The sequence below is a fragment of the Nipponia nippon genome, unplaced genomic scaffold (assembly GCF_047370975.1).
Source record: "Nipponia nippon isolate SJK-2023a ecotype South Korea unplaced genomic scaffold, ASM4737097v1 scaffold_1, whole genome shotgun sequence".
NCBI classification, from domain to species: Eukaryota; Metazoa; Chordata; class Aves; order Pelecaniformes; family Threskiornithidae; genus Nipponia; species Nipponia nippon.
In genome coordinates this window covers 131,200,410-131,226,741 of record NW_028262290.1, presented here as the reverse complement: position 1 = coordinate 131,226,741, position 26,332 = coordinate 131,200,410, and the positions used below count along the sequence as shown (strand labels likewise).

The following is a 26,332-nucleotide window of genomic DNA, read 5'->3' as shown; positions in this document are numbered from 1 at the left end:
GAGCTATTGCTGAACCTCCCTGCTGTGACCATTAAAAATCTTGTGATTCCCAGCCTAAGTTTATTCCCAGTCAGACTGTAACGCTCATTTGTGAATCTATTTGGCCTTTAATGAACCAGCTCTTTCTGTAACCAGTGTTTATCCCATTACTGTGTTTCTCAAGAAAAGTCATGTTTTCACAGCCTCTAGCCCAAGACAAGCTCTTCTAGTCTTCTCAGATAGGCTGCACATGTCCTGGGCTAGCCTAGCTGCCCTTCTCTTTACTGTTTGAATTTATTGTGGTTCTCTGGGAAAGGACAGACAGTTTGTATTGAGGTACTTTTTATTTGTGACTCTATTTTTAAAGGACCAAGGAATGTGTCAGTTAAAGAAATAAAAAGCATTGAAACCATAGAATTTTTGTCTCTTTTTCTCAATAATGTTATCTCTGAGGTCTTTTGTCTTTCCTCTTACGGAATCATGAAAACGTTTTTGTGGTGCTGCCTTAGAGAAGGAATGCTGCAGTTCAGCAGTGCTGTCTGGTGCCGAGGAACCTCACAGCTAGGGATCCATTCAGGCAGTGCCGTCTCTCTTGGCCTGTCCTCTGGTCTCCATGCAGGCTGACATGCTTCTTGATTCCAAAGCTTGTGCAACAAAATTCTCCTTTCCTTACTCTTTACATCCCGTGGTAAGCCTGGCTTACTTAGACTAACCGGGTTTTCCCATATTGTGTGTTGATCCAAATGTCTGGGCTTGAAGTCTTCATAGGAAAGGGAACATGCAGATTTTGGAAGGGATTCAAGTTCAGGCCTTCCTGAAAGCTGCCCCCTGTACAATGCTTCTGTTTGCAGTGTGTCAGTGATTTTCTGAAGTTTGTTTATTGGCAGCCTTGTATCCAGATAATGAACTTTCTGGTAGCATGTCTGAGACAGAGTGGCCTGCTCTTGGCTCACATCCCATTTCTGGTCTGTGCTTTCTGTCACTTTACACTGCTGACCCAGACTGGCCACTTTTTATTTTACTCAGCGTTGTGCCTGAGTCGCTGGCTATGACAGTAGGAACCCTGAATAAAGGCAGAGGCACCTGGGCACTGGAGGAGTACTGTTCCTGCAGAATTGATTCATGGGGACATTGACCTTGAAGTAAACATGCAGTGCACCCTTCAAGAGGTCTCGTTTGTGAGGCACTAGGCAGAAATGTTTCTTTCTATATGGAGGAAGTAACAGGATTTACACTGTCATCCAAGTCTCTTATTTTAGCAGGGACTGCTTATTTTAGCAGACCATTGCCTGAGACTAGTGAAATGGCTCAGTTAGGGGTCTCCCAGACAAAGGGAAGCAGCCCAGACATTCATTACTGCCCTGCCACATAGGGAGCTTAGAGTCAGTCTTTATGCTTTGGAAAAGAAAATATTCTGCTCCGCCCCAATGCATAAGATATAAATGGGTATAGATGTCTTGTGCTCTCTTCTCCTTTCTTCTATAAGCATCTGTCTTCCCATTTGTGGTCTCATAAGCAATGTGACAGTATAAATGGTCACTTGCATTAGTGTGTTTTTAACTTCTTTGATGAACTATTGCAAGTGGGACTGAGGATGCTCACTGACATGTCGCTTTTTAGCTTTCTCAACCACAGTTTGACCCACTGCTTGAATACTGTTACCCTGTATTAATCATCTGTACTGCTGAAGCTTCAGATACTGGTGCAGAGTCAAAGCCACATTGTATAGGAACTGTTCAAACATAAAGTGCATTTGAGTCCTATAGCCAGTTACTGTGCTGAACAATCCAAGTGTTTGATATTTAATGTATGTATGCTTTAAGTGGAATAATGTTGTCCAGATAAATCAGCATGGCCCAGGGTAGGCCTCTGCCAATCACACTTCGGAAGCCAGAGGGCAATAAAACTGCTCAGTTTTGAATTAACGTAAGCTGCTGGTTTGGATTTTCATTTCCAGAGACAAGCTGTTGAAAGTGTTCTTTAAAGTGTTCATCATCATAAAGCTTAAGATTTGTTTCTTCAAAACACTGGAGAAAAACCTAGACAGCTTTTCCATTTCAGATACAGGGATTCAATTATCAGAAACTTGTAAATGCCGTTTCAAAAGGAATTTCCTTACGTGGATTTTTTTTTTTTAATCCAATAGAAAAAAAGCAGGACAATCTGGGGACTTTTTATCCAAGGCCATTTTTGGACTATAAGAAAATGACAGCATCTTACTTAGGTGCCCTGCTCCTTGTATGTCTGCAGTTTGAACCCAGAAGTGCTGTAAAGCCAGCAGTGCTGTGGAAGAGTGAGCAGGAATCCATTCCTTCTGTTTTACCTGCAGAATTGCTTAGTCAGTTAGAATAAATTAGACGTGTGTATGTACTCGGCATGACAATGTGCAGGTGTCACTGAATGGCTTAAGCCATTACAGGTAATGATGCATTAGCAAAAAACAGCTCAACTTGATTTGCTGTGCTTATGTACCATGTTATGCTTCATTTGCACGAGTAATATTTGATAGAAATAGTATCTTTTCACTTTTATACAGGCCACACAGAATATAAAAATTGTGGAAGACAATAAATATGGAGTTTTACAGTATAGTTTTATACATTCTTTAGACTAAATCTTTGCATTAAAATAGAATCTGATAATGTTACTGATGCACCCTTGAGGAAGAAAGGCAAATCCCTCATGTAAATGGGGGAGGATGAATCATAGAAACTCTGCCAAACTTAAACTGGTATAGTTAGTAAGGAGGCAATAGTCTGCAACGGTAATAGGTCACTTATCAGATATGCAGTGTGCAATAGAGACAGTCAGTTGATGAATTCAGTAGGGTTGTCCTGATTAACACCAGCTGAACATCTAGCCAATATGTTTCAGTCTCTGCAGTGCTGCACCATTCACATGAGAGCTGCCAACTTGTTTTATAGAGACTGTTACTCATGCTTCTCAAGGCAAAAGGTCGTTCGAATTGCTGTCACGTGTTGGTGGCAACTTTAAATGATAAGATAAAAAATAAGCAGGTAATCACGATAATTTCCCTCCCTGCAAACCCTGAACAAGTCATTAATCCATTACAGAAATTCTGTCAACCAGCTGTGTCAGGACTGATTTAGTATACAGAACTTTTGCCTCTGTTTTAGAGTGAACCTTGCCCTGCGCTTAAGTATTATCACAGGGAAGGCTAAATTCTGCTAGCTGAATCTGGTAATACTCTTGCCAGTATTACTTGTGGTGGAAGCATAAGATTCTTAGCAACTGCAGTACTTACTAGTTCCGTGTCTTCACCTAGTTCTCCAGTTAATCTGCCAACTGCTTTCATGTAATAGTTATCCACGATAAGGGGATTCATAGGACCTCTTCCTTAATGGAGACATACTTCATTGTCACACATGTTTATTGGCAAGGAAAATCAGAATTAATGCACAGTCCCCCTGAAAAACCTCAGATAATTTACAGTTTTTGTGGCCTTTGTTACTAAATGACAAAAAATTAATTTCTTTGAGAAATTTAGGGGCTAACACTTTGTGGTCTTTCTTTGCTATCCCAAGTAAATTAATTTAACAAAAAATGCTTACCTGTGAAATCCCAACTATGTTGTGATCCCCAGAGCCCTTTCAGTGTTTCATAGCATATTGGTTGTTCGTGGAGAGAGGTTATGTTCTAGCTCTTTAAAAGTGGAGTTGGGGGCCACTATCTTTGGTGGATTTGGGTAGTATATTTGACCCTTTTCTTCAGCAAACTTAAGAAGCTGAAGGATAAGAAGAAATAGGTAAGGTATGAACCAAATATGTGTGCTGGATGGAAAAGACTATTTTAAAGGTTTGAAATAACATGTGTTGTGTTGCCCTCCCCTCCCCCAATTATCTGTTCAGTAAATGCTAATAAAAGTAAAAATGTGGTGGAAAAAATGTCTTCAGTACAGTATTACTACTCAAATGGAAGATTCAACAGGTAGATAATTAAGCGGAACTCACTTCAAATAACTTAGAATCAAGTTCTCCATGGTAGCCACACCTAGGCAGAACATTACATGCTAGATAAGCTTTCTTTTGTAGTCACAATTATAGACTGGCTTAAAATGGACTGCCACTTACTGTTTCCCTTGCCACATCTGTAAAACTGTGTGTCTACAAAGGCTGTATCTTTCTTTGTTCACCACTATTTTTTCCTACACTATTCATGACTTTTATCTGTCGTCAAACTTCAGGCTACATCCCTTTGGGAAGAGAACTAGTGTTTAGCTAAGCTGAAGAATAGTCGAAATGTGATCGTTTGTGAACAAATTTACTCTTTTGTTTTATGGACCAGCCCAGTCTCCATCATTACACTGGGGAAGGCAAGGTTCGAGTCAAGGACCATCCACAAAGAGGATGTCTATTTTCTTGAAGCCATGAAAGTAGAGGCACCAGCTTGTCAGTATGTTAGCAGGACTTGTGGAGAGGTAAGGAGGAGCAAAGATCTACTGCTGCCCAAACCCATTTCTTTGAAGGGCTGCAGAGCATAATCTGGGCTTCTGAATGAAGCCCTCCCTCCCCCTCCCCCAAACGTATGGTCAGGAGCTATTATTGTTGCTTCTTGTTCTTTTTCTTGTCTCCAGAGCTATTTGGATAGGTCCTATGAGAGCTAGTTAGTACTTAAAGGACTTCAGTCACAGGACAGCCTGCTAGCTTCTGATCTTGTTTATATATTGCTGAGGTGGCTGAAAACTGTCTCTAAAGCTTTTCAGTCTTTGTATGCTTGATGCCTAATTCATGGTCTGCAAGTGTTTGGAACAGTGTAGGAGCTCTCTGTGTAAAAATGTCTCCCATGAAAGAGATGCAGAGGGGTTCAATTTAAAAAAAAGAAGGCATTTTGCTCTTTTCTGTATGAACGACGTACTTGGAAGTATGCGTGCTGTCCCAGCCAGTGCACAGCCTTCTTCTGGGAGTCAGAGTACTGACAACTTCATGCCTATATGGATTACCTATATGGGAAATATTTTAACATGTTCTAATGGAACACCATTGATCAGAATGACAGATGGAGCTGCATTTTAAGCTGTAGACATATGCTCACTATAAAGACAGCTATGCTGGTGGAAGAGGTTCTTTCTGTGAGCTGCTGCTAATGTCTCTTCTACCTTGGGAGACTGACCTCATGGATCTGCACGCAGAACTCATCTTCACTCTTTTGGTACAGTATCAGTAGGGTTAGATCAGATCACCCATTTAATCAGCATAAGTTAACCCAGCTGTCTTTCTGGAAGCGCTCAATGTGATTATCTGCACCACCAGATCTGCAAGGCTAGTTGTCTCAGGCAGAGAGGTGGTGACAAGCAGCTGAGGGCTGGATCCTATACTAGATGAAGCTGCCTCTGCAGAAGGCCAACTGCCCATGGCCAATTGCAAGAGCTCTGGATTGAGTCACACACCAGCAGGGAAGATTCTTATTGCATTTTCTGTGCATGATTTTTAAAAACAGGAACAACAAACAATAAAGCTTGATGAACAGTGAAGCTGGCCCTGTACTCATAATGTCACCATCAGAGGAATAACTGAGTGCTACTAGATGTCTTATAAAAATGAAACTGCAGTGCATGCTTGGAAGAGCTTAACTTCCAACCCTGGTTCTATCACTGCTTTTTCTCTCCAGTCTTGCTGCCTCAGTTTCCCTATTTACCTCACAACAATGTCGGCATTAACTACATAATAGCTACTCTGAGTTTTGTAAAAGTGAGATGTGGAAAAGGCACAAAGCTTTTAAATACAACCTTCCAGTGTTAAGTCACCTGAGTGTGGTCTGGGTTGTCTCAACCGGAGATTTCTCCTTCAGTCACTGAGAACTGGAGTGTCTTGATCTCAGTGGAATTCAAACCGTATGGAGGGAACAGCAAATGGAGTTAAAGTATTTCCTAAGTGCCAGTGGTAGCTGGCTCCTTAGCTAGTAATTCTGAGCCTGCTAAGCTTTGCTGGAAATAGGTCTTGGCCTCCGATGATCCTCCTGTTGTACAAAAATACGCTTTGCAAGCCCACCTACACACATGATTAGTGTTTCTTAAATTGACCAACGATCAACGAAAACTGACTAAAAATGACTACTCCTAGCATTACATATTCTGTGGAAAGATTTTGTGTTTGGATGGACAAATACTCCACTAAAAATGGCTCGTGTACCCAATTATATACATAACTGTACAGCACTGTGCTGATGACTGCGAATGGCAGCTAATTAGTGCAAATTGACCTCCTACTTAACATTATCAGCTTTTACTCTGCTGAAAAGCTTCTTATTATCCATGCCAGCGTATGCTTTTTCTGTTTTACACAGTTATTGCCAAACCCTTCCTGGCAAGCACTGCCATGGCACACAGAGGTGCTGACTTTCTCCTGTCCCAAATTCCCCATAACCCTGTGCGACGAGCAGCTGCCAAGGACTCCTCATCAGTTCATGCAGGTTATCTTTAAAGTCTTCCAAAACAAAGTACCTGTCAAAATCCCAATGTCATTGAATGCCTCCAGGGAAAACCAGAGTAAGAACAAAAATTTCATGCCCTTTTCCTCCAATGTATTGTGTAAAACACTCTCAGGGTAAAATGCTGCTGGGGTTAAAAACAAAGACCTCATGATGGCTTACATGGTGTTCTGTAAATAATGAGTGTCTAGGGCTTCTTCTCAGTTTTTGTAAGCGATAAGAAGAGTTGCTTTCTCTCCCTGGACCTTATTCTACCATCTGTGTAGTGATAAAATATTTTAAATCAGTCAGCTCTCATTTCAGGGGTACCTCTGTTGTCCTCAGCAAAGGTATGGCAGGCATGACTTTGGCCCCAAAATTGCTAGGTTTTGATCCCACTGATGCATTTTTTTCCTTTCTCTTCCATTCTGTTGGAATGTGAAGAATTATTTGCCTGACAGAAGATGTCAGATACACTAAATAATCCATCTTGCTTTTGTGGGGATTAGCAGCTATGTTAATAGCTCTGCTGGCTTCTGAGGCTGCAAGGCATTCACATGAATAGGGTTTATTCATAATTCTCAGTGCTGAGGTATCCTCCATGGACACTGCAGCTATCAGCACATAGAGCTCTAATTTAAGCCAAGATGCTTAGCTTGACCACTGATAGATTCGGATTCTGTCTCTGTTAAGCTTCAGTAGAAGAGAGTCATGACTTCAGTAGTGTTTCTATGTAAGTTTCAAGAATAAATGGTAAAGCAACAGAGTGCAGTCTTAAGTCTGGTCTTCCTTAGAACAACCACATCAAAAGCCTTCGTAGGGATATTGGGATGGAAAGACTGATGACTGCTTGCATCGATCCCAGTGTCTTGATCCTCAGGTGATCTGAAGTTTGCAAACATTGTGTACCTAGAGATGTGTGTCTGGTAGGGATGAGAGGTGGGAAATGGCAGGCACAGTGGTCTTGGATTGGTTTGAGTTGGCAGGAAGAAGGTCAGAAAGAAAGAAAATTTCCTTATTTTGCATTTCACAGAGTTTTAGCATTAAATATAACACTTTGCAAGAACTGGGAAAGATGCAAGAATCAGAAAGGCGGTATCTTAGTTCTTTAATCCCCTCTTTCTTGCACCCTGCGAAGAATTCACAACGATGATTCCCTTGCAGCTTTTGTACATAATCAGTTATACCAATTCACATTTACTTTTATGTGGCTTAAGGGAAGGTAAATGTGGACTTCTAATTCTTGCACAGCTCCAATTAGTAGTAACTGAGTTTGTGCTTGTAAAATCAAAATTTGCCTCTAAGAAGACATTTATTTCTGGGAGGAAGGAGGATAAAGCTAAACTGGAGAGTTTTATGGGATACTGAGAACCAGGATTTCATGGAATGCCCACGTTCCTGTGGCTGTTCTTTTCAGCTTTCAGTTTTTCATGGTAGAATAATTAAAAAACTTATTCAAATCATGGGAATCCTGAAATCATCTGAGGAAAATGAAAGCAGCGGTTTATTCCAGTACAAGAGACTAGCACCCTGTTTGGATTCTTCTAAACTTTACCACAGCTGCATACAGCAGCTTACTGAGAGCAAACTCCTTTCCCCAATTGCTGTATAAAGCAAAGTCACAACCTTATACAGGAGCCAAATTAATTTCATTCCTGAGGCTGTGCATCATGATGTAACGAGATGTCTTACCAAGCTGGGCTTTTCTGAGGCTTCTGTCTCATAAATCTGCTTTATACATACTTTAGATCCCTTAGCTGTGCTTGGTAGATGCTCCCAAACACTTTAATTCACGTTAGGTAAAGAGGCCATGAACAACACAGCTGAGAAAACCCAATTAGCCCATAGGCAAGTCAGCAAGATCAGTATTTGTTAGGAGAGTGGGTGTGCTAGGCAAACACTGCTAACCTGCTAAACCTATCATTACATGTTTCATTCGAGGGTTTTTTGCCTAGTAGTGTTGCTGCTGCTTATTGACAAGGCACCTGCACTGTGCAATTATGGCTGTAAGAGGAACAACTTGCCTTTTTATTTCATTAAGGAAAGATAAGATATAATGTAGGTGAAGTGTTCTTATTTAGCCAAACTGTCTGGTGGTTTATGAAGCCTATATTAGGGAACAAAAATAATAAATAAGTTACCTGAAATGACCCACATTCATTTGCACCTCCCACATTTTATCTGAATCAGTGCAATCGGTATACATTAGGGACAAATCAATGTGTAAGCAGCGCAGACAATATTCTGCCTGATACTACTCATTCCATGAGGAATGTTTTGTGTTGCCAGGTGCCAAAAACTGAAAAGGCACCAGGAACAAGTGATATGCAAAATGTCTTTTTAAGAGGAGGGAGGGAAAAATCTATCCTCTTACACTTTTGTGTAATAAGCTTTATATTAATTAACAATGGTATGTGTTATTAGTAAAAATAAATCCTTTTATCAGTAATGCAAAACAGAAAACATGTCCTGTTTCTACTTGCAGAGAAAATACTTATTCATTCCATGCTGATAAATTATTTATGTTTCGCCATGGAGACTTATTTTATGCTTCAAATAAATTTTAAAAAAGCAATCAAAAGAAAACACTAACTTTAAAGGGCAAGAATTTAATCACTGAGGCTAGCTAAGAGTCTCTTGGCATTTGTACCAAGTCAGAAAAATGTCTAAGATTAAAAAATTAATTAATTTGCTTAATGGTTCTTTGTGGTATAATGAAAAAAATAATTAAAAAAATGCCTGAAAGACAATATTACTGGACTAATCTAAGTGGTTCACCTGGAGCTCCAAAATCTCATGTATTTCATGAGGAAGGCTTAATTACCATGTCTTGCTTGAAAGGGTCTTTACTGTATATGGGTAGGAGAGATTGACTGCTGGTAGTCTTTTTTTAAGCTTTATTATCTGTACAGTGATCAAACAAAGTTTCTTGATTCTACAAGCCATATACCAAACTCTTCATATTGCCCCCTTGTTTTTCTCACTGAGGAGAGGGATGTCCCAGATTCATTCCCAAGCAGGAGGTGTGAAGTGATAACTTCTCAGGACTCCTCCCCTTGCTCAGTTTGAGGACAGAGCCGTGTGGGATGTTAATGGGCCCCACGTGGACTCCATCATTTCAGCCTTGGCAGTTCCTGTGGGAGCTCTCTTCCTCCCACAGCTGGGGATTACTCAGTAGCCTGGTTAATGACAGAGCCGTGGCATGGGAGCTGCACCCAAACCGTGTTCAGGTCCCCTGTGACTCAAGAGCTGCAACTTGGCCGCTCCATCATTGAATTAGTCTCCGTAAAAATAGGTGTTGCACAAAGAGCAGACATGCCCCCTTGCTCAAAGAATTTAAATACAGTCCTGTGCTTATTTCTTTCCATACTGGCATGGGTGTTTTGAAGATAAACTTCAAGTGCCAGATCAATTTTATTCACATGTTCTGATACAACGTGCAGAAGTCACGCATTCCATTGTGAAATCTGTGCTGTGATGCCACGGGACTCAGTGCAATCAACATGAGGTGTGGTATCTCACAAGTTACCGTGACAGCATAACTCATGCCTCGACTGAGCTCAACAAGAGATCTACTTTTAATGTGTGATGCTACAAAGATAACAAGACTTAATCAAAATGTTGGATTCTGACAACCATTTGTACATTGTTATATTTATAACGACCTGGGACTCTGATTCAAACTTTTTGTCTGTCTTCAAAACGGAAAGCTTTTGCAGAAATAGCCATACTTACAGAACAGCAATCTTTAAAATTTATTCCACAGATACTTCTAATTGATTTTCCATTTTTACAGTTAGAACTGGTGCTGTATGTCTACTGGTGCTGCAGACATGAAGGAAAATTACAATTGTAACACAATGTGAATTGAAAATAAACACTAAGAAGTATTTTCAATTTCCATTTCCATTCCATTGTGTTACAATGTGAATTGTTACATTGTTCATTGCATTCATTGGACATATTCCTGATACAAATATGCAAAAATAAGGACAGTCAGTCTGCTTTGTGCTCTGGCATGGCAGAACTACTTGAGTGCCTTTGTAGAGCACTTTTCATTATAACATCTAAACTTAAGGCAGCAATAAAATAAGGATGAACATGCATTTTCATGACTTTGCCATGATTTAGAGAAGCTTTGTGAGCCCAGGTTGTAACAGCCAGCAAAGCTTTGCATTACCAAAGGTGGACAGTTGTTTAGAGTGTTCCATATATTTTTAAAACTGAAACTGGGTAATCAAGCCTGAAGCCATCCATTCTGGATGGCAGTATAGAAAGGCAGAGCTCTGGCTGGAAGGGAAGAAAGGAATAGCAACTTCCCAAATTTGGCACCAAGATGCTTTCGTTGGAGTTCTAGCAGACTTTTGCTGGAGTCTGCCAGTATCACACAAGAAACAGTTCCTAAGTATTTTGTTTTCTGCCCCTTTATGTTCAGTGCACAGAGGATATGGAGTCTATCAGTCTCTTGAAAAGAAGTCAGACTCAAGCTGGAGGGACTTATGCTCCCAGTTTGGAAAGCCCCAGAACAAATCCAGGGAGTGGTCCAGATGGATACCATCTTGTTTCCCTAGCCATGAGTGCACTGCGGGCACTCATCAAAGACTTTTTGATAAAATAGGCATAAACTGAGTTTCATGTGAGAGAGAGTATCCTTGTGGAAACCCTGGCTTCACCTGCAGTAGTTCTGCAGCTCCCCTCCCAATGTAGTGCCAAGCACTGGGTGCAGGGACACACTTGTTCAGTAATGGTAATAAAAGACACATTGGAACCTGTGTGACCTTCATGAGGAGCTCCCACTTCCCGCTATTTTTCTACTCTCCGACACATGGTAGGAGCCTCTGAAGAGCTGTTTCTTCTCTCAGGTGTGGTGTTGGCCTGAGAGTGATGCAGTGTGGGGAGCGTCATGACCTTCAGCTTCTTTTCTAGATAGATAACTTCTTGCTGCTCTTTCCTGTTAATTTCCGACGTACTCTGTAAATTATTAAGAGAATAAGATGTATCACTCTTGCCAGTTTTAACAGGAAGGAAATTATGACTGGAGGATAAAACGTGTGTAAATTGGCTTTCTCTGCAGCCCTTTATTCTTGCAAAGGAAGACAATCACTTATCTTGCCTAACCTTAAAACTTGCTTGGTCAGAGAGCTGCGGGGCAGGGGACCACCAGGGGTCAGGGGGCTGGGGGACAGCCAGAGGAATGGAAGTGTGGTGTGGCATGATAAACAGTGAAAGCAGATAAAAACCCACATGGAAAAAAGCCAGGTTTGATTCATTTGGTGCTGTCACTGAACCCACCAAAAACCTCATTGGTGTGACTTGTCTTTGGAAGGACAGCTGCAAATGCTCTAGCCTGATGTTGTGTGTGTGTGTGTATAACTAGGGTTCTTGGCAATGGCTGAAGGGTGTTTTTCAAGGCCTTTCAGGATTTTTGCAGTCTTGTTTGATGTGAACTTGAGGACTTATTACACCTTTAGATGGGATGGGACAACTACAGTACATTTGACTGGGAAGGCATGTGCGTGTGGCCCACTGCTAATGCACTTAAGCACATCTGCACAAACCCAGTGATTCATTTTAGTGCAAAACTGCGCAAGGATACGTAGTGTGCATACTTAAGGCAAAGGCATAGTTGTCCCATGAAAGTGTACAGAGTTATTGCAAATGCCTGGTAATTCATTTCCCACAAAAGACAGTAATGGCTCAAAGGAGCCCTCACAGGCTATAAGGTAAATAAACTGAGCGTTAATAGCTCCCAGGAAGGCCTGCAGAGCACCACTCAGAGGGTATTTTTCAGGAAAGGTTCCATGTGGCTGTCACCACCTAATAGTCCCTGACAGCAGGAAGAATATTTGCTCTGAAGGACCTTAGACTATGAACATGGAAGATTTTTTTGTGTGTGTATTTCACTTTTTGTTTTAAAGGATATATTCTTTCCTTCAATTTAAAAGCCTTTCAAAGACCAAGAAAATACAACCTTATAGGAAAAAAAAATGCTCAAATGAGGACAAAGCATAGACCATAAAATATTTTTAGAGACCCAGCATGTTTCATGGTAAGATATGAGTGCAAAATAATGAAGAGAGTACATCAGTGTGCTGTTGATGAAATATCCGGAGTCTAAGGTCAGGTACTTTTCAGTATGGACGAGGGCAGAGTTTGACCTACTCCTGTGTAAAACCTCCTTCCTCCTTATACAGCTAGCACAAGGACATAGAGTCACGGTAGTCCCTGGTTACTTCCTCTTAGGGAAGCAAATCCCCAGAAAGGTGCCATGATCTCTACCTCACCCTGTGTACATGGATGATCCAGTCTGGTGAGCAGCTGGCACGAGGAACACTCTTGCTATGAAGTGAATGTGTCCCAGAGCATCCTGAACCAAGAATCATTTGAGGCTGGCCAGCCTAGGACTCACTGAAAACACAGCAGGCTTCCTACCCCATGCAAAGCGCAGTTTTTAATTCACTCCACAATCTGTCTGTGTTTCTGCTGTTTCAGGGATACCCATATAAATGTCACATAACAGTACACTTATCTGACTAGCAAGTCACAGTGAACTAGATTATTCCCCAGCGTCATTCCACTGCAGTCGATGGAGTTTTCTTGAGGATGGATTAGGTAATAAAACAGAACCACCCAGCTTGACTGTGCAATATGAGAGTGCCCACTTTGCATGGATGTTGGTTTTAAAACAACTTTAAAGGTGCTCCATTATCTTACAAAAGTGCACGAGCCAGTTCTTGTCACTTGGTGCTTAGGAAACTTGTAGGAAGAAACCTGCAGAGAAACTTTGCTACTTCCTTGTATCTGGTAATCAAATTCTGCAGAAGCAGCACCGCCAATGCTTCTAATGTGCAATGCTGGTCAAAGGCAATAAGGTGTCCCAGGAAAAAGGAGTTTTGGCTTGTACGCTTTTGTAGTTAACCGAACTCGCTTCTGCTTGTGCTGCATGCTGTAATGAGGTAATAAAGAGAGAAGTGAACTACAGAGAGCAAGGTTGCAGGTTTCCTTGTGTAGCTTCTGTGGCCTATTTACAGTTAGCTCTCCTGCTTTTCTAGAGTGTCTGAGTTTACACGAAATGGGAAGCAGGTACCTCACATGCAGGGAAGCTAAAAGGAGAGTGGTGGGGTCAAACAACGCCCCTTGTAGCCCTGTAAAGATAACTGACAGGAACCGTTGCAGAATTATTCTTGGCTTTCTAATATGGTCTAGCTATCAATGCTAATACGAGAGGCGTAACTTGTTCATTTTCTGCTTTTGAAGAATTTACATTTACACTTTAAATTGCTGTAATCTAAAATCTCAGTAGTTTGATCAAATTTAAGCGTTTTGCTGGTGCCATCAAGTGGCAAAATGTTGGACTGCAGAACTCCATCAGCATCCTAATTCACTCTGATTTCTCTTTAACAGCAGCAGTGAGGAAAACAATCCTTGCCAAGCCCCCTCCAAAAATATATCTATATAAATACAGCAGAAAAATGGAGTGAAATACACATGGTGTCATGGTTACTTGAGTTACTTCAGTTTAATCTGAATTCTAACTAGTAGAAAGGCTAATATTTTTTAGTATTACAAGTTGGTGAGTATGGACAACCTGTAAAACAAACTCAGAGACCCTTGTTGAAAAGAGACTAAACTGAAGGGGCACAATGCTGTATTCTGAATTTCCTTCCCAACTGTGTTTGCTCTTCTTTGTTACTAGCTAATCCCTTTTTACAGAACATGGCCCTTTGGATTTCATATCATAGCTGCACTTCATATCCGATGTGCGTAATATCACCAGAGTGGAATGAATATTCAGTTTGCTGTTATATTCACTAAATGCACAATTTGGTTAACGCACAGTTTAAACTTACAGCTCATCATACATACTCGCATCACTTTTTTCAGCTGGGTGACATCACAGTACTGCTCAGTGGGAAGGCCTCTGTGCAAAGAGAAAGCATAAATGTAGAAAGCTTATGCTCTATCTGCTTATAAAAATCCAAATCAATTGATATGTTTTTGTCTTGATTTCTCAGATAACCCTTAATATCAAAACTCATAGATGCTACCAGTGTAGAAATCTATCGTCAGTTTCAAAATCTAAGTCATGCAGGGCTAGACTTTGGAGGTGCTAAGCACGCGTGCCTGAATCCAGAGTTCCTGAGAATGTTGAGTACTTCCCCCTCGGAAGGCCTGGCCCCTACAGCTCCTCACCATGCACCCCTAACACTCAGTAGGAGCTGTAGGAATGCCTTGAATGGGTGCAGGCTCCAACTTTTGCTCCTATAAGGAGTTAAGTTATTCCTACATTATGGGGATCACTTTCAGCTCCTTCTGATGCCAAAAGGCTCCCAGAATCCAGCCAAACTGCATGGGCCTTTTCACTGAAAAGAATCTGACGAAAAGACAACACCATACCTGTCGTTGAGTTTAAAAAACGGAAAACAAAGCAGTTAGTATGGGACATCAGGTAAAAAAAAAAAACACAAAAAAAACCCCCAGCAACAGAAGAGAGAGCAAATGGGAGTGCCAAAATGAAGGAAATGCAGTTGGAAAAATCAGCCGTAACCAGTAAGATTTTCCTGGTATTACAAATAGGCTTATACTCCTGACCTGGCCTTGCTAAAGCTGAGCTTGACCCAAAGAGTCTAATCAAGTGTCTGTTGCTGAAAGGAATGGGTGGCCTTAATTGCATGGCTGAAGAAGAGATGTTGGCTGCAAGAAAGGAAGAGGAATCATGCTGAATCAGAAGGGATTTGTTTGACTGTTATGGCTGGCTCAGTGGGCTCCCAAGGCTTGGGGTTATAGCACAGTCCAACGGGAATATGCTCGTAGTACTCTGGGTCTGACCACGAGTTCAGGATGGTTATTGTCTTCTTTCCCCTTTAAGCACTTTCCCACATTAGCACTGTCCAGTGTAATGCAAGCTTCTGTGCCGCGGGTGCTGTCAGTTGAGCAATGTGGGCATCTAGGGTCAGACTTAGCATTCCAGCTCTTGTGCAAGGCTGCGTGTTCAGAAGTGCTGAGCACCTCTGTCTTAAACTAAACTCACTGAGACTCCTCTCCTGCCCTCTCAGCCCCATCACACCACAGTAGTACCCAACTTCCATCCCGGAGGCCAGGTCCCGTGCACCCTTAAGACAGGACAGCTGGTGCTGAGGGTGCTTCCTAATGACAGACTGTGCCACGGGAGGGTGCGACTATGGAGCAGCAATGCTCACTTTAGAGCCAAATCCAGGGATTTAAGAGGTCTGAAGGCTGATTTGGGATGATCAATGCATATGTAGGATTGCCATGACACAAAGTCTCTTTCCATCATTAAAATAAAAACCTACTAACCTGGAAATGCTTAGCTTTTGCCTAGTTCAGCTACTGTGTTTGTGAAGATGCACTTTTCACTACTTCTGTGTTTGATGCCTGTGGGTGGCCTGGCTCAATAAGTAATGCATCACATTTGAAGTCTTCTGGAGCAGTGCCTCTGCAAAGTGGCAGCAGTTGTATCTGTAAAAGGACGCCTTTATGTTCCTTGTACTTACTTTGAATCAAGAGGTGGATGACTTTTGTATTGGAAACTGCCTGTCCCACTCAGAAGAGCATTGTGTAGTTGTAGTAGTTTGGCTGTAACTTGGAGAGAGCCCTGGCCGTGGGTGATCTCCAGAGATCCCTCCAACCTGAACCCGACTGTGACTCCACCACTTGGAAAAAGAAGCTTGCATGAGCTGTTCTCCCTGTGCTCTCCCTGCACCTTGGCATCTACTGGGGAGCACTGGGCATCATTTAATTTTCCTCTTAGAGCCAGCTGTGCCAGCCCCTTGTTTCTTATGTAACAAAAATTCCTTCGGGTTCTGTAGTTTTATACATAGGAATTTTGCCAGCATGTATAAAAGCCACAGATTAGTTATGTAGAGGTGCACTGGAAAATACATTCTTAGCTTTTTTTCTCATAAAATTTCATAGACATCTTACAAAATGATTTAAAAAATGAAGCGCAAGCAAACATACCCCTCTTACCACTAGTTTTAGAACCACAGAGTGTATGACTCCAGTGCTTGCCCTGTGTACTATACTTCCACAGCCCAAAGTCCTGCACATATGTAGAAAATACCAATATCAGCATAATCTAGTAATGTCTTATTTACTAGAAAGTTATATTTAAATCAACTGTAACTGTGGGATTTTATTTAAGTATTTTTGTGTGGTTCTTACGAAAAAGCAATATTTCCTCTATAAAAATCAAATAATTCTCACTGTGGATATTTCCTGAAGTTTTATTTACAAGCTGTATTATAAACATATTTATTTAGGCTTCTCATACTTACCCCACTGAAATTTGTGCGGGTGCTATCAGAGGCACAGCCATGAAAATACTTCATTTGCATCTTGCCCACTTCAGCTTTCTCCTCTATAATTGTTTGCACTCGAGTAAGTTTCTAATTAATTTCTATCCTGTATCTCTCATAGGTTTCATTGAGATCAGCGGAGGTGGTGCCACTGGGGATACTGTACCTCTGCTCCTTGTCTGGAAGCTAATCTGTGTAATATAGAAACTTGGTGTGGAGGAAAGGCTAATCTAATTTGCCCCTGCAATAGCACTATCAGGATTGTGAGCATCTGGCTATGCTCTGAACAACTCTTCTGCAGTATCACTTTACTGTGAGAGTTGCCCAAGACAAACAACAAATGGATGTCGTGAACATGGGTTTATAAAGTAGCTTGCAAACCTTTCTCCCTTTCTGACTGCTAAGTTGGTTTTCTGAGATGGGGCATGTAGTCGCTGTGATTCATCTACCTTCTCATTAGGTACTATGCCTGAGTTGGCCAAAACCTTTGCTTGCTTGCAGTGTGAGGGTAGGGATGTAAAGGAAGACAGCTACATGGGACTATATGCCACCTGGGCATTTTCCACCTTGTGGAAAAGGGAAGGCTTGTTTCTGGACCTCTTTTTCTCTTCAGAGTGGGGTTCACTTGGATGGATCAGGGGCTCTACATGAGTGTGCCTGAACAACAAATAATCCAAGGGATTGCATATTCAGAAAAGAAAAACACAAGAGCAGTGAAAATTCTTGTTTCAAGCTCATTGTGCATTCTTGCACCAATCCTGTCACTGTGGGATCACAGCACCTTGTCATGCTCCTGGGATGGAGGTCCCATCACCGTCATTTAACAAGAGCAAGTGCTGGATTCTCCACCTGGGATGGGGTAATCCTGGTTATACGCACAAATTGGGGGACGAGAGGCTGGAGAGCAGCCCTGCAGAAAGACATCTGGGGTCTGGGTTGATGGCAAGTTGAATATGAGTCAGCAGTGTGCCCTGGCAGCCAAAAGGGCCAACCGTGTCCTGGGGTGCATCAAGCACAGCATAGCTAGCCAGTTGAGGGAGGTGATTGTCCTCTACACTGCACTGGTGTGGCCCCACCTTGAGTACTGTGTGCAGTTTTGGGCACCTCAAATGTAAGAAGGACATCAGACTATTAAGAGTGTGTCCAGAGGAGGGCAGCCAAGATGGTGAAAGGTCTCAAGGGCAAGACTTATGAGGAGCAGCTGAGGTGACTTGGTTTGTTCAGTTTGGAGAAGAGAAGGCTCGCAGTCTACAACCTCCTCAAGGAAGGCAGCAGAGGGGGAGGTGCTGATCTCCTCCCTCTGGTGACCAGCAATAAGGACACACAGAAATGATATGAAGCTGCATCAGGAGAAGTTCAGATTGGACATTAGGAAAAGGTTCTTCACTGAGAGGGTGGTCTGTCACTGGAACAGGTTCCCCAGGCAAGTGGTCATGGCACCAAGCCTGTCAGAGTTCAAAGAGCATCTGGACGACTCTCTTAGTCATATAGTTTAGTTTTAGGTAGCCCTGCGAGGAGTAGAAAGTTGGGCTTGATGATCCTTATGGGTCCCTTCCAACTCAAGATATTCTATGATTCTATGATCATTTTACAGAGAGGCTAGTTCATGATAATGCAGAGAACAAGGACAGGAAGGCATGTTTCCAGTCTTTGAGTCATGTTTTAATGCTTGGACAGTCATTCAGATGCCTAATCTGCATCTTCCATTCCTGTTCTTCAGGGAAGCCTGTAGGGCTGAAGGCTATCCTTGAACTTCTCCAAGTCAGCCCTAAGCAGCAGCATGTTCTGTCTTCAAAGCTTTCATGTAAGTCAGTAGCAGTGATCTGAAACCTACCTGAGTGTCTGAACAACAGAGATTTGGCATTATCGTTTGCCTATCTATCTATCTATCTATCTATTTATCTACCAGCTAGTCAGTTGTTGGGATTTTTTTGACCAATGCTATCATGATGAACAAGAATTTTTGGAACTAGTTTCAGTGGAAGTGGCACCAACCCCAATATATTCTAAAGAAGAAATTGGTTGTGGTAAGAGGCGAGGAGAAGGAGGCCTGACTCAGAAAGCATACGCCAGACCTCTCCCCCTCAGCTGTTGTCTAGACAGATCTCTTCTTTTGCAACAGCTTTCTGAAAAAGCTGAGCACTGACTTGTCATGTTTATGCCTATGGGATTTGTGGATGCTGTAAATTAGGCCAGTAGAGACATTTTTAAGGTCAGGAAGGGTGTTTGGGACAACAGCCAACAGTAAATAATTATCAAATGATGGGCAAAAAAAAAAAATACGGAAATTTGGAACTTTAGGTGTTTCAGCGGAACACTGTGTGGAGATTTGTGGGTACCACTATATTCCCATGTTAATATTTAGGGCATTGTGAGAAGAGCAGAAGCTTAAATTGCCCATTTTTGGAATGCAGATATTTGCACATCTCAGTCTACATTGCTGTCTAACCTTTTAGCTGTCTGTTGCTATTGTTAAAAACACTTCACTTCTTAAACATTTTAACTGTGAGAAGTATATGTCTAGCCTACCTTGGCCAAGGGTCTACACCTATACTATAATGTTGATGTCCTTTAACAAATGTACATGGAGACTTATCCTTTGCCCAGTTGTCTTCTGGAAGTACAGGTAGTGCAATTCCTCCATGCTCCCTTTCTGCTGCCCAGGGAAGCTTGCAGCAGTGAAGGGATTCCCTGAACTCTTTATATCTGAAAGAAAAAAAACCACCAAAATGTCCTTTAATGGCAACAACAGTGATGCTTACTTGAAATCTTTTAAACAATGACAACTTGGCATTATCTTCTTGGCTCTGAGTTAGTCTTATTCTGGGTAATGCTATTGCTGTGAACTGTCACTAGGAGAACTAAGAACAAAAGTGATTGGCAATTGTTTAATGAAGGTTGAATAAAGTCTGTCATAGTTTGATCAGTGAGAGCAAGAAAGAAGGTGCTAGATACGGGTAGCACGTACATCTTACAGCATAATTGAGTCTCAGCTGCCAGCACATAGAAACCTGCACTGTCCCTTCAGTACTACGTAAGTGGCATATGGGCAGCGAATATATGCAATGGCACAGATGGCAGCTTTAGCATCTAATTCCCACTGATTTCAAAATTTGTTATTTGTGCCTTTGAAAACCTCCCCTCTCCATCTCTAGAAAGGGGTGAGAAATGTTACTGTTTAGTAGCTGTAATTCACACTGAATGCAAGCTGTGTCAGGCACTTCACATGGATGTGCTAGTGGCTGAGGATATTCAGTACATCTCCATACATCTGTGTCATTTGAAATCAAGCAGTTCGATGTGTTTAGATGCATGTTCACCTCACATAGTTTTGGTTTACAGTGTTGTAAAGATGGACACCAAACTCACTGAAATTTAAGGCTTCCTTTCCTTTTGGGTGGCAACAGATTTTCAGTCAGGAGAACACATGCACAGCCAACCATCCTCTTATTAAGGAGATAAGTCCTGCGAGGAGCAGAGTTGGACACGATGATCCTTATGGGTCCCTTCCAACTAGAGATGTTCTATGATTCTATGATTCTATAAGAGCCAAAGTGAGTGATTTAAATTCGACTTAGTTGTCAGGGATTTTCTGAAAACCTTATCAAGGAAGTAACAAATCGTTGTGGTATGTGAGGGCAATGGTCACCCTCGGGATGCTTTACTGGTGTGCTGTATTCATTCATATGAAACCAGAGAGAGTGATGTTTAGGTGAATGGGTTGGGAACCAGCAGCCATGTCTGTGTTTGTTGTCAGCCCTTCCATCACTGAGTGGCCCCGATTCTTGCTTTAGCTAGACATGATCTGTACTACCATCTTTTTCTGATATTGGGTGTTTCTTTACTGATGAGTCAAGCAGCTGGACATGGCTGCAGAGCAGTAGGAGTGCCTTTGTTGGCTGTGGTGTAGCCACTGCACTGCTATCACAGCACAGGCTGTGGTGAATCATGCAGATATTCCAACTTGCTCCCAGTTAACTTGGGTTTCTCTGCCCTGTGCTCCAAAGTATGGTGTTGCTCCAGGTTTCTGGATATATGATTCCTGATGGAGCAAGGTGTATCAGCTAAAGAAATCCTTGTTTAAGCAGAGACGTTATTAATCTTTGCTAGTGTTGATCATTACTTTGGAGATGGAGAAAGAGGGTGTTTTTCATTAAGCTATACTGGGAAAAAGTGCGACTCTGCAGGTACTAGTTAGATTCAGGCTTATGGTGTTTTTCAGGTGTAAGGTTCCCCTAATTCCGACTTGTCTTACATTGATTCAAAGGTAGAATAACATTCCTGAGCCCACATGTCCTAAAATGTGAGGGGAAATAGGCTCGTTATTATGTGGCTATGAGCATTTCCATGAACATTACAATCCTGACCTTCATTATGCATATAGGCTTTTGAGGAAGAAAAGCTAATGGCTACAAAAACCAAAAACTTCTTCTCAGAGCACATTTAGACTCAAACTGTGGCAGAGTCCTAGATACCTAAACGGATCTTAGGGAAATTTATGGGAGAGATCATGATCTACAAGACACAGACAGTGCTGCTGTGTTGTGTTTTGTTCTCTCTGGTTCCTTGGCAGCACAGTGCCCTCCTATCATGTAGTTCCTTCCATGTGGTTCAGCACCACTCTGCTGCTGCCTGGTGCTGTTCCTTTATCCATTTTGCCAGGATGCGAAGAGCAATATGTATCGTACGATGAGGCAAAATAAGGATCTGATGTGCCCTAGATTATCAGAAAGCTTTTCTGTTTTTAAGTTTCTGAAAGAACTCAAGCATCCATTTCTTAAGTTCTGTCTAAAGCCTTGTTTCCCCTTTCTGAAAGTAGGCAAGCAGATGCCAAGTCACCTGCATGGCTGCAGTGTTTGTATTCATTAAGCTGACTCTCACTGGAAACATTAATAAATCATCCCTGTTGGCTGCTATCTATAGGTTACTAAGTTGCAGAACAACCACTTTGTTTTAGACAGAAAAGAGAAGCATTGCACACAAAGGTCTGATCATCCATTCAGCCCAAACAGGACTTTGTTAAGCTTAAAATGTTTCCAAGTTGCCTTCTCACAAAGAAACATTTACAGCTGATATTGATCCAGTGATGCTGAAGATCTCAAGGACACAGAAAAAAATGCCTCTGCCCAGAGAATATCAAATGAGGGCTAGGGTGAACAACGTTTTAGAGTGTATCACGAACAGTCCTTAAGAGTCTCAGCAATATAGTCAGTGATTTAGTAGAGACTATTACCATTTATAACTTCCACAATTGTAGATTTATTCTGAATTCTGACAGCCAACTTCCAGCTTTCTGGATCTTTTGTTCTGACGAAAAAAAAAAGCTAGCATTCTGGGATCAGAACATTAGTTTGCTAATGTCTCCTTTATTTTTAAAAAGTTACACTTTTCCCTTCAAATTTGTTTTGTTGTGGGGAGCTCAAACCAGAGTGCATGAATACAGTGTCTTACATTGTGAGCTTGTGAAGGGCTCCAGTAACTGATTTGATCAGTGCATGAAGCCAACACATCTGAGGGGGTGTGTTGCCAACAGCATCCAGAAGGTCTGTGGAAAGAGAGTTCTTAGAGGGATAGGATTAGGACCTGCCTCTGTATGAGTTCACATAGGGTGCATTCACACTGGCATTTTAATTTGGATCAGGAGTGCACTTTTGACATGAATCTCCCAATGGTCTCTATTTTGCAGTGCCTTGGTCTTGGAGTATATGAACTGGGTTTCTTCTGGATGAAATTAACTGGAAGATGTGCTCCACGAACACACCAGGAGGGCACCACAGCCACAAATGGACCCTTAGTCCCTGGAATCACACTAGAGGTAATACAAAGTAAAGAGCACCTTGACATGCATTTTTTTCTGGACCTCAGATCCTCAGCACCAACTACTGCACTCTGCATATCTTCTCCTGTAGTCCACAATACTTGCTAACGTAGACATAGTCACTGATCAACATACTGATTTGGAATTCAGTGAATTTTTTGGGGGGTGGGAATAGCTGAACTTTTTTTTAATTAACTCTTGCCCAATAAACATATAAATAACTATATACATCATCTTAGTATATCAACACTGAATCTGACTATCTGATCACAGGGTAAAATCCTTAGGGTACCTTCTTCACCTAGCATTATACAAATACACAGACGTGCCTCTGGTTATTCATGGGCATTTATCAGTGCGAATATTGGTAACAAATACTCTCATCCAAGATGATAATGTAATAAATTCATGGATGCAGATTTCTAAAAGCCAAGAACAACTGTGTTCTGTTTATTTATTTGCTTGTAATTATGTGACTAGAAAAAAATGCACCATTTTAAAAACATGTATGATATTGTAAAACAGGCAGCCACCTTCTTTTCAGGTATAAATTGGTGAGTTCATGTGAGTGTGTGTTTGCATTAGCAGGAAAATGTAGCTTACTTCCTGTATTACAATACAGATTTTCCTGTTCACAGAGAAAAGAAATGTTATGACCTGGCCATGCCTATTTCTTGTTTGTGTTTCAGTGTTGGGTCTAACATAGTTGTCATCTGAAAGATGCTTTGCCAGTGCGTTCAGATCCTGACATCGCAGCCCATTCTGAGCTTAATTTTTCCTTTCGCTGGGTATCCTGTGTAGCCAAAGCGAATCTTTCCTGTACATTCACTAAAATTTGGATCAGACCTAGCATTCAGTAAACTTTCAAATCTGTCAATAGTTAAAACAGTTCAGATGGAAATTCACCCAAATTCCTGTAAGGCAAGGAATACAACAAAAACTTGCCTCAGGGAAGATACATAAGTGGGAGGCATCAAGGCACAGTTTGACAAGTGTGATAATCCAATAATACCAAAATACTCTGACTGGAATTCAGATGTTGAATATGAGACATTACAAATAATGGAATAAGTTAGCAGTAATAGTAAACCAGAAGGTTGTCAGTAGGATGGAAACTAAGAATTGATTTTGCTAGCAACAGAGATAAAATCTCACATGAAAGAACACTGGAGGACTTGAGGCTAACTCTGGAATCTGTTATGTATGTAAAAAACAGAAATTTAGATCCAAAAAAAATTTGTCATGAGTACTGAGCAGCATGGAGATTCAGCTTTCCAGAACTTTAAAAACTGCAGGAATTCTGCCCCCTAGCTAACAGTATAATTGGGCCTGTAAAATATAGTAAAAATGCATTGATTCCTGAAACTTCCTGATTACACATTGATGACTATGAAAGCAAAATGCAGGCTTCCTGTAATTTTAATTTTTAATTTTAAAGTTTATCTCAATAATTCTAAGTCAACCTGTAATCTAGGAAAAAAAAAAAAGGTTCAAAACAGGAGTAGATCAAAGAATAACATGTTGGTGATTGGTTTGTGAAATATGCTAATTTTTTCCAAATTAGAAATACAATATACATGTTGGTTTTACTCTTTATGAAAGTTACTTCAGGAGATTTTGAGCCCTAAAGCCACAGTATAACATATTTTAGCAGTCCTCTTTTCAGGTGTAATCCACGTATTTCCCAGGGAACTGACAGACTATTGCACAAAGTAGAAAACATTTTGTTTCATTAAAACAAAAAGAAAAAATTGTGTCTTGCCAGAAAAACATAACCATTAGAAAATACTTTCGGTAACAGCAAATGGGTATCAAATACTTCTAATAGAATCATTTACCTTTACAAGTTCTGTTCTTACCTGTCTTGTGAGAAAGTTGGACGAGAAGGAATTTGAAGTGGAGTTAGTATCTTACTGGACTGAAAGGTTCTTGATAGGATTTCAGTTCCCTCAATTTCTCTGTAGTAGTGGGACAAGTCATGGAGAAGCATCATGTTTCGTATTTGAGCTTCTAGGGGAAGATACAGGGATAAAATACCAAATATCAAAGGTTTTGTTAGTGCATCTGGATGCTGAGGAGGAAACATAGATGAGTTCTGCCTAATTCTGTCAAGCGTCAACAGGAAACAGTAGTTGCTTTTACTACTGCTACTGGTTATTTGTACCAGGTTACAAAATACAACAAAAAAAGAGGGAGGTTAAAGAGGTGCGATACTGTTGCTTTGTGTTACTGATGAACAGAAGCTAGAAATCAAGTTTCAAGTAATGGGAGGAGAAAGTTTGGACTTGCACTCAGAAAGTCTCACTTGTGAAAGTATCACTTGGTGAATTTGGATTCACTGTAAAGTTCCAGTCCCACTCTGAAAACGATGATAATAAACCTGTGATACTTTTCATAGAAAAGAATTTTTTCCTTAATTGCCATGATTTTTGTCTTTCTACCTCTGTGCTGAGGGGAAATGCTTTATTTTTCCTTTCACTTGAGTGAAGTTGTATTTCAACACTGGTTGATTATCTCTTTGCGAGGAGAGGTGCTATATTAGCTCAGTATAAACCCCTCTGCTCTCTAGAACGCCATGCAGGCATTTATATCTGAACAAGTTGCCTCTGTTCTGACCTGCTCTGTTGTGCAAGAGAAAAGCATCAGGACTTGTACTTTCTACCCAGTGAAGTTCTAGTTCACAGCGTCACGAGTCTTCTCTCAAAAAACACCAGCAACTTCTTAGATGAAGTATATGAGGAGGCACTACTGCTTCCTCCCCCTCCACCAGGAGCCAGCAGAGCATTCCCTTGTATCTGTGCCCTGCTTCTTCTGGGAGAATCCTCACTCTTCCTGTGGAAGCTCTCAGGAGCCTCTTTGCTCTATGACAAGCCCAGTAGGGGTGTGTAATAACTTTTAGTAGAAGTTCACAGGTACAAAGGGAAGCACTGAATTCACTCTGCTCTCCACAAGCTGTGACAAGGCTCCTTTTGACTAAAAACCAATGGCTCATCACATGGAGAAGGCTGAGAGGCCTTTGTTTTACCTCACATTTTGAGTTGTACCTTTAAGCCACTTCTGCATTGCTCTACACTTCATGGTCTGCTAGCTTTTGGATATGGATCTTACAGTAGCAAGAAGAGTCTGAGGAGAGTCTCAAGGAGAAAGAAGTAATATACATTCATCTCACTGGTACATGCTTGCTATCCTGACTTTGGCAAAGGTTTAACAAAAAGGGTATTTTGATCAAGCCCTCTTCTTCTCAGACATATGTCAGTGAAATGCAAAAGATTTTGCTTTGCTTTATTAAAATAGGAAATTAATTTGAAAATATTTGAAATATTTTGTTCTTGTAGGATGTCTGGGGGTTTGGGCCATATGTATTGTAAGAAAAGAAGCCAATGTATCATGTTCAAGTGAAAAAAATCAGATGAATTCTGTCATGCTGGCAGTTGTTGAGTGGTCTGCTATGGTATCTACATGAGCACTGTGGGAATCTTATACTGGCGATTCAGATTCAAGTACTACTGGTTTGCAAAGAGAAAAATGTTCAGAGTTGTTGATTTGCAATCTGCAAGTGGGCAAGAAACAGAAGCCAGACTTTCCTTCCAGCAGGACTGCTGTGTTTCTGTAACGTAATGCAGTTCCGAGTCCACACTGTTCAGACCCTAGCAGAATTTCCTCTCTATCCAGCTTGATTAACCTTTCTGGGAAATGTTTTCTGGCTGCCAGAATTACTGCTGGGGCCTGTGACTAGTAGCTTTTTTTTGCCCCACCTGTTGCACATACAGGGAGGTGCCACAGTTCACAG

The 26,332-nt window shown here is 41.3% G+C and overlaps 1 protein-coding gene across 1 annotated transcript; it reads right to left on the bottom strand.

Annotated features, from left to right (window-relative positions):
• Positions 1–360: 360 nt before the first annotated feature.
• On the bottom strand, positions 361–24,797 carry SPMIP4 (sperm microtubule inner protein 4). Its single transcript, XM_087750552.1, is given in 10 exon segments — positions 361–509; positions 512–739; positions 1,002–1,165; positions 3,159–3,336; positions 3,700–3,724; positions 4,855–4,910; positions 4,913–4,939; positions 7,169–7,290; positions 19,254–19,430; positions 24,402–24,797. Coding segments are annotated over 10 exon segments (1,353 nt in total). The 5' UTR covers positions 24,629–24,797.
• Positions 24,798–26,332: the final 1,535 nt, after the last annotated feature.